This window comes from Culex quinquefasciatus, chromosome 3 (assembly GCF_015732765.1).
Source record: "Culex quinquefasciatus strain JHB chromosome 3, VPISU_Cqui_1.0_pri_paternal, whole genome shotgun sequence".
Classification (NCBI taxonomy): Eukaryota; Metazoa; Arthropoda; class Insecta; order Diptera; family Culicidae; genus Culex; species Culex quinquefasciatus.
In genome coordinates this window covers 21,228,225-21,236,753 of record NC_051863.1, presented here as the reverse complement: position 1 = coordinate 21,236,753, position 8,529 = coordinate 21,228,225, and the positions used below count along the sequence as shown (strand labels likewise).

The following is an 8,529-nucleotide window of genomic DNA, read 5'->3' as shown; positions in this document are numbered from 1 at the left end:
AGGATTCTCTTGAGTTGCTGTTGGATAGTTTAGCTGAAGGACCCCACTGGATTCGAACCGCTTGGTTTGTGGTCGTTTCTGACGGGGAAGTGTTGCTGGAATCTTTTGGTGAAATTGTGACTCGATTTGGAATTTTGAATTCGGTGTTTTTGCTTGAGTTGGAAGATGACACTGAGATGTTTAGTTTTGATTACTTTACGAAAACGAGCATCCGGTATTTTGACGATGAAAGTGCATTGAAATACATGATTGGCGATAAACTTCGCGACGTCCAAGGATACCCGTTTAAGATCGGAATGACACTTAATTTTGTGTATTTACCCTACTATTTGACTGGGGAGTTGGGAATTTTTGGCAAACTGATCGAAGCCTATGCGCGAAACATTAACGCAAGTGTCGTGTGGGTTTTCGACTACCCTGAAACGGACGATCTCGTCACGATGTTTAGAAATAAGGTGTTGAATATGTTCCCCTTATATACACGGAGAAAAAAGAGTTCCTAAAATCGTGAACAAGCGTTCATGAAAATGGGAACCACGAACAAAGTGTTCAAATTTCATGGTACGTTTTTCAAAATCGTACCATGGGATTTGAACACTTTGTTCGAGGTTCTCATTTTCATGAACGCTTGTTCACGATTTTGGGAACTCTTTTTTCTCCGTGTAGGGTGACCAAATATCCCAAGAAAGTTGATCTTGTTGCTATGCCCTCGTTTGGTGGAATGTGCTTGCACATCAAGGAAACGTCGATTGGATCGTTCTTTCCCTACCTTACGGTACCGTTGAGTCGTGGCTGTTGGACACTAATATTGCTGATAATTGTTGTAATAATCGCGATGAATCGAGTACTTAAAAAGTATTTCCCACATGATATATTGGCGGCGTATTTCTTCGGACTAACGGTCCACAGCTACCAACTGAGAAAGTTTGAGCGTTTCATTCTAATCGTATTGACTTGGTTGTTTTTCCTAGTCGGTGAAGCATACCTGGCAAAGCTGATCAGCTTCATGAACAATAACAAGTTTGAGCCACAGTTGCAAACAATTGAAGAATTCGGACGATCTAATCATGCGGTTTGTGACCTATATCGCGAAGATGCGGAAGAGTTGAGTAATGTCTACCCAGCGCTGCTGGAAAAAGTCAAGAGTGACGACACAGACTGCGTCCACATAATATCCTGCGAAGAAACTTCCTTATGGCTTAAGACGACCCGGAATGATTCTGAGCTCTACTCGTACATGATGCCGCAACAAATCAGCTGGTGGATGTCGGTGAACATATTTTCCTCAAAGCATCCGTTTGCCGAGAGCTTTCAGCAAACTTTTACGCGAATTATCGAGGCCGGAATTTGGAAAATGTGGCTAGAGTACGATGCGAAAGCTCGAGAAATTAGAAAACTAAATCATATTAGCCTTTTAATATTCGAGGATTTAATTTCACTCTGGTGGCTTCTTGCAAGTGGCTTTTTGGGTGCTAGTTGTGTGTTTTCACTTGAGTGGAACTGTCATAAGAATCAACGAACGCGTCTGGTTAAAAAAATTGTTTCGTTAAAAGTAATGTTAAAAGGTTTTTTTTACAGAGCATTTCAACAAAAAAAAAAACATAAATAAATTCTAAGGACAGAAGTTTGGCAAATCACCAATCTGCACGCGTTCGGATTTGTACTTTAATTTGATGTAACGATACTACTAAAAAGTTGCAATAAAGCAAAAATTGTGTCGTGATTCCTACCAAACTCCAGTCTAACAAACTTCCCTCCTCTCTGATTGTTTCGAATGAAAGCCCCCAAACTTGCGATGAGATAACAAAAACCTTAAGCCCACCAAACGTGACCTTTTACACCGTAATCAAATTTATAGACCGTTGGCTGGCTATACTTCTATCCGCCACACTCGCTCAGTTGCGAAAGAGAGAGAGACTTAACGAAAATCTGTGCGGATCCACTTTGTTTTTACAGCCACCCTAATATACCGATGGTCTCTGTAATTAAATCCAATAAATTTTACCACCGACATTTTGTCGGGCCTCATCGGCTTTTGGACTAGGGCTGGTCCAATAAGTTTTCTTTGTTTTTGGAAAAAAAAACGAATAAGTTGGGCTTTGTTTGGTAAAGGTGAATCAATGAGACCTTTTTGTTTGTTTTAATCAAATTGAGATAAAATAGGTCAAACTGGGTGGAGTCTGACCTCTGACCACGACGTTCACAATGAAAGATTTCCATTTTCAAATGCAACAGGACCGTAATATCCTATCAACACAACCGGTCATACGCTTCAACGATCAAATAATGTTTCCATTATCAACAGCATGCATGAATGCGCTGAAAAGATAAAACATCACGATCATCAAAACTAGAGCCGTTGCTAATAGGAAACAGTCGTTGGCTATCAACGGCGCCCGCCATGTCAGTTTGTAGATCTCGGGGGGATGGGACGGGAATGTTAGTTAGCACAGGCTGCTACCATGGGTGGGTTCTCTACGATATCCACACCCCCGCGTGTGCCGGAAAACTACTTCTACTTGGGATTTTGTTAGTAGGAAAGGGTAATGGTCAGGATTCATCATAGAAGATGATGATGTGACCCAAATAATCGATAAGTTTTGTTTAAAGGGGTGATGTATTATTCCCAAGGCAAGCAATCGTTTCAAAAATTGTTCTTATATAATTACGAAACTGATGTTAAACACGATTTTTACAAAACTCTCAATGGTCATGATTTTTGTTCTAAGGACCGACTGTATTTTCGAATTCTGTGGACAATTTTCTACTGAGAAAATGTACAATTAGATTTTTGGTGATAAGTTTTATGTATTTCTTAAACAAAATTTGAAATTGTGTAAAAACTTTTTGATTTCAGTTAAAATGACGATACAGTCCAGACTCGCTTATCCGAAGTTTCGATTATCCGAAGATTCGATTATCCGAAGTTCGATTATCCAAAGGTTAGTATGGGACTTCGAATAATCAAATCACGAACAAAATTAAAAATCCTGTTTTTTTTTTTAAATTTTTTTTTACTTTAAACATTAAATTCAAGTTCTGCGACCCCATTTTAGACGAATTTGATTTGTTGATTGCCTGTAAATTTAAAAATGCATTCTTTTCAGAGTAGTTTAAGGGTCATACCAAAGCTCAACAATCAAAAATAAGACAGCGAAAAAAAATATTGTTTTTTTCAGGGATGCATTTTCAAGCTTCGGTGTCTAAGAAGCATTTGTGAATGAAATTCTACATCTTTTGGTTGAGACGATATTAGGGTGGTCCAACAATTTCTAATATTTTCAAAAACTATCTTCGCTTCTAGATGAGATAGAGGTATACTTTCTTCGACAGTATTGTAGTACTAGCCATTTCAAATAACTTTGTCGAAGACACCAAATCTCTATCTCTTAATCTGATCATTCTACAGCATTTTATATGAAAAGGAGTAGGGTGGCCCATCAAAAAAGTGTTTTTATTGCGTATCTTTTTTATATTATTTTTGGCAATTTTGATATCTTGAGGACATATTTAGAGCATAAAAATACGCGTCTTTAGAAATGTCAACAAAGTCTCTAGGCCATTTTGGTAAAAAGTTATAGCGTTTTTAAAGTTTTTGATAGGCCTTTTTCAAATGTTTGTATCTTTTCGAGGGGGACACAAAAAATTACGCTCCGCGGTGAATTTGAAAGCTCAAAACTTCTTCTTTAATATGAAAATAACATCTCAAAAGGGTTTTTCTTAAACCCAAGTTACAGCGATTTAAAAATGGTCATTTTATGAGATTTTTTACCATGCTCTATGAGAAAATTTACAAGAATATCGCATTAATCAGTATCAAAACTGCTCTTAGTGAGCTCAAATGCAGGTAAAATTGGTTTGTGGATAAACGTGGTCGAACCTGGTTTGTATGGCAACTAGGGTGGTCTTAGCGCACTGGACTCACAATCCAGAGGTCGCCGGTTCGAATCCCGCGGCGGGCGCTCTAAAATTCTTTGTGTAAATATGGGTTTTTGGCGCCGTCGCTCCGTGCCATACTTTCATACACTTAGGAGCCCAGGGCGGCGAAGTCCTTGCAGATAAAAAGGAAACACTACTGGCCGACAGCTATAAAGTCAACTTCGTTCACTCTTTTAAGATATGATATTTTTTTTAAATTCGCATTCGCAGATAGAAAAAATTAAAAAAAAAACATTTGAACAAAATCCAAATACATAACCTGTTTTAAATAGTGAAGCAGCTGAGGATATGATATCTGATTAGGGTGGCTCAAATTAATTAGAAAATAAAAAGATTAAAGATTTAAGATTTTATTCGTTAGAAAATGTATTTTAACATATTATTATTTCTCTACGTTTTGGTAAATCGTCTTTTATTTTTTTAATAGGATAAAACTTTCCATGGATTTATTGTGTTAAAGGGTGCCATTTTGCATCATTAGTTGTTCCATATAAAGCTTCATACAATTTTGCCCATACAATATGTTTATTTTCTAGTTAATTTGAGCCACCCTAATCAGATATCATATCCTTAGCTGCTTCACTATTTAAAACAGGTTATGTATTTGAATTTATTTGAATATTTGAATAAAAATATCATATCTTATAAAAGTGAACGAATATGAACCACCCTAGGTCATCTAAGACCACCCTAGTTGTCATAAAAACCAGGTTCGACCACGTTTGTCCACAAACCAATTTTACCTGTATTTGAGCTCACTAAGAGCAGTTTTGATACTGATTAATGCGATATTCATGTAAATTTTCTCATAGAGCATGGTACAAAATCTCATAAAATGACCATTTTTAAATCGCTGTTGAGATGTTATATTCATATTAAAGAAGAAGTTTTGAGCTTTCTGATGCACTGCGGAGCGTATTTTTTGTGTCCCCTTCGAAAAGATACAAACATTTGGAAAAGGCCTATCAAAAACTTTAAAAACGCTGTAACTTTTTACCAAAATGGCCTAGAGACTTCGTTGACATTTCAAAAGACGCGTATTTTTATGCTCTAAATATGTCCTCAAGACATCAAAATTGCCAAAAATAATATAAAAAAGATACGCAATAAAAACACTTTTTTGATGGGCTTTTCATATAAAATGCTGTAGAATGATCAGATTAAGAGATAGAGATTTGGTGTCTTCGACAAAGTTATTTGAAATGGCTAGTACTACAATACTGTCGAAGAAAGTATACCTCTATCTCATCTAGAAGCGAAGATAGTTTTTGAAAATATTAGAAATTGTTGGACCACCCTAATATCGTCTTAACCAAAAGATGTAGAATTTCATTTTTAACAAATGCTTCTTAGACACCGAAGCTTGAAAATGCATCCCTGAAGCGGAAATAAATTATTCCTGCTATATTTGCGTTTCCGACCACTGTGGGTGGTGGAATAGGCCAAATACAATAAAAAAAAACAAACATAAACTAAACAAGATAAATGCAAATTAAAATACTACAAATGAAAAAGAAAAACATAAAACAAGAGAAGTTAAGTTTTTCGTAGAACAAAAGTTGCTCAAAACGGCCTACTGAGCACAGGAAAAATAAATATTAAAGAAAAGAAATGCCAACCGCTAACCTATCGAGAATATCTTTCTATTGCTTTAGAGTTTTTAGGAAATTATCTTTAATTCAAAATTTAAAATCGAACTTTTGATCAAAAAGTTTTTTTTAGCTGTTAGTGAAGTTCACAGATTTTAAAACATGTCTATAATAGAGACACACGGAGAAAAAACACTTTCCTAAATCACGAAATTCGGAACCACGAGCAGTGTTCAACTTGCACAATAGGTTTTATTAAGACGAACCATGGAATTTGAACCATTTGAAGCACGAACACGTGGTTCCTATTTTCATGAACGTTGTTCACGAGTTTACAAACTGTTTTTTTCCGTTTTTATCAGAATTTAACTTTTTTCAAAATTGTCTTTTGTTGGCGTTTATTTATTTTTATTTAGCTAATAAATATGCAGAAATTTAAATAAACGGTCCTTTACTCCGCAAACTGTTTACATTCCAACAGCTGACGCCGACAGCGTATCAGACCCTAAAATTGGATCAATAAAAAATTTGATTTCTATTTCCACCTCTAAGTACCCATTTCATGCCGGCTATCCATGGCTGAGCCGTCGCGGCCCTACAATTACACCCTCCCGTCAGTTAAGGCTGTGCCCAATTTTACGGCCTCACCTCACCAAATTCAAACTCATTGGAAATTTCACCGAATTTGTTGCAGCTCGACTTTGATGTGTTCATTACGCGTTGCAAAAGGGGGGGGAAGAGCAAATAAGGGTACTTGTGTTCATTTATGCAGCACATTTTGACCAACTTTTTTTTGAAAACACTTGACCACCCCGGTTGTTTTTGTAGGTTATTTGCATACGTTTTGATAAACGTGTAAACGGTAAATATCTTCAATGGTCTTTTGTTTCGCTTTGTTTGGTCCGATTTGTGGAACGTAACGCATCTGTTCCGAAAAAAGAAAACGCAACACAAACGCCAAATTTAAAGTTAATATTTGCTAAGTAATTCCAATTTTCTGCCTGACTGGCAGCACAGTTCGGCGTGAGCGCGAGCGTAACAATTTGACAAGTTGTGCTTTGTTATGTGACAGTTGGGGTCTAGGATGACTTTTACAGTTGGTTGTGGGCAAGTCGAACTGTTGGAAACGATTTTAAATTAGGTATTATCGCATCCAAAGATAGAAATAACAAATAGCGTTATCAGCTTGGTTATCAGGGTGTGATATGTAGGTTAAGCAATAATTAGAAAATTAAACCAGAAAAAACGCGTCGAATCTTGATTTTTTGAACAGTTATACGATAGTTACACTAAAACATTGATGATTTGACATCGCAACTGCAACACTGAACAAAAAGGAAGCTTGTAAATCATGCACGGACCCTAATGACAGCGTGCGTATGCAAATTTGTAAACAACCCATAAATGACTCAATCCCACGTAACGGTATCGATGAATTTTTCTCGAATAAAACAGTCTCGAACCATTTGCACTTCCAATTAAGGACCGTTCCGAGCGAAATTAGCTCCCTTCCACAAATTGTTCCTCGCAAGGGAGCGTCCACGGATGACGAAACTTGCTAATGCAATCAAAACAAGAGCACTTGTTGTGTCTGTGCACGTGAGTGGGTTTAGCCGCAACTATAAGTCAGGTCTCTATTTACGTGACACCACGCTAAACTCGGATAATCACGATAATGGGGCGATACTGTCGTCACAGCCGCGCGGGTTTCCTTTGCGCCGCCGATTTAAGGTGTGACCAATGAGCAGCCCGTGCAAAAAGGTATGGCATTCGTAATTGAATTATAGAGAGCAAGTTTCCCGAAACTAGTTTGTTGACTTGTTGGTGTACGCGAGCGTGTGATTTGTTCGTAGAAGTTTGTAAACAGTACAGTAGAACCGTGCTGGTTTGGCACTTTTGAATTTGGAATGACTGGCAAACTAGCGAGGTTAGACTGAAAGAGTGAAAAAAAAATCGATCAAGTGAGCCTTGCCCCCCAACTGTCAAATCCATCAAATTGCGCTCCAAATCATGGCCCTCGGTTGCACCCTGACGACGGTCAAGTTCCTGCTGCTGGTGACCAACCTGTTCACGCTGCTGTGCGGCGTCTCGCTGGCCATCGTCGGAACCGTGATGCACGTCCGGTACTCCTCCATCAACGGGCTGTACGCGGAGCAGAACTCCCTGCTGGCGTACGAAGCCCTGCTGGCCGTAACGCTCGGCATGATCGCGTTCGTCATTTCCTTCTTTGGATTCTTCGGTGCGGCCCGGAACTCCGCCTGCATGATCTCCACGTACGCGTTCCTGCTGCTGGTGCTGATGGTCATCCAGATCGGGTTCGCCGCCGGTTCGTTCCTGCAGTACGAGGAGGCTCGGGTGTACTTTTTGGGCCGCGTCGAGGCCAACTTTGATCGGATCTTCCGGTCGGCGGGTGGTGCCGATCTGCGTAGTAATCCCGCAATCGCACGCGTTCAGCGGCTCTTCCAGTGCTGCGGGAAGCACTCGTACAAGGAGTGGGGCCGCTGGCTGCCGGAGTCGTGCTGTAGGGGCGGGATCACCGCCGGTTGTAAGCCGTACGAAACGGGTTGCGTGGAGCAGCTGGAGGAGTACTTTGTCCGGTCGGCGCGCACCTTCGGCTGGCTGTTGATCTGCTTCACAGTGATCGAGTTTGTGGCCGCCCTTTCGGGTTGTTGGCTGGCGAACGGCCTCCGGGATGAGGAAGCGGCTCGGAAGCGGGTTCGGTTTCAGCGGGTTCCAGCGGGTCGTGTCAATCCTTAGATAATTTGGCAATAAATCCTTTTTAAGTGAATCTTGTTTTTCAAAACATTGTCACGATATTCCATAACTGGTGTAGCCCGCTTTGGTCTGTCACGTCCGCCAGAAAGCTGAAAAATGTGCGAAATTCCTTTTCAATGACTCAAAACCCTTATGACCGCCCCAAACTCCCCTGCTGATAAAGTGCGGCGAAATTGCAAACCGGTCCCATAATCACGCCGGAATGTTTGGGGGTGATCGCGCATGA

The 8,529-nt window shown here is 39.6% G+C and overlaps 1 protein-coding gene across 1 annotated transcript; it reads left to right on the top strand.

Annotated features, from left to right (window-relative positions):
- The first annotated feature begins 7,538 nt into the window (after positions 1-7,538).
- LOC6033041 (CD63 antigen) lies at positions 7,539-8,285 on the top strand. Its single transcript, XM_001843495.2, has one exon. It carries the CDS (start codon positions 7,539-7,541, stop codon positions 8,283-8,285), a length of 747 nt encoding a protein of 248 aa, XP_001843547.1.
- Positions 8,286-8,529: the final 244 nt, after the last annotated feature.

Bases quoted from the DNA above. Each gene is read 5' to 3' on its own strand.
- LOC6033041 (XM_001843495.2), top strand. From the start codon at position 7,539: ATGGCCCTCGGTTGCACCCTGACGACGGTCAAGTTCCTGCTGCTGGTG.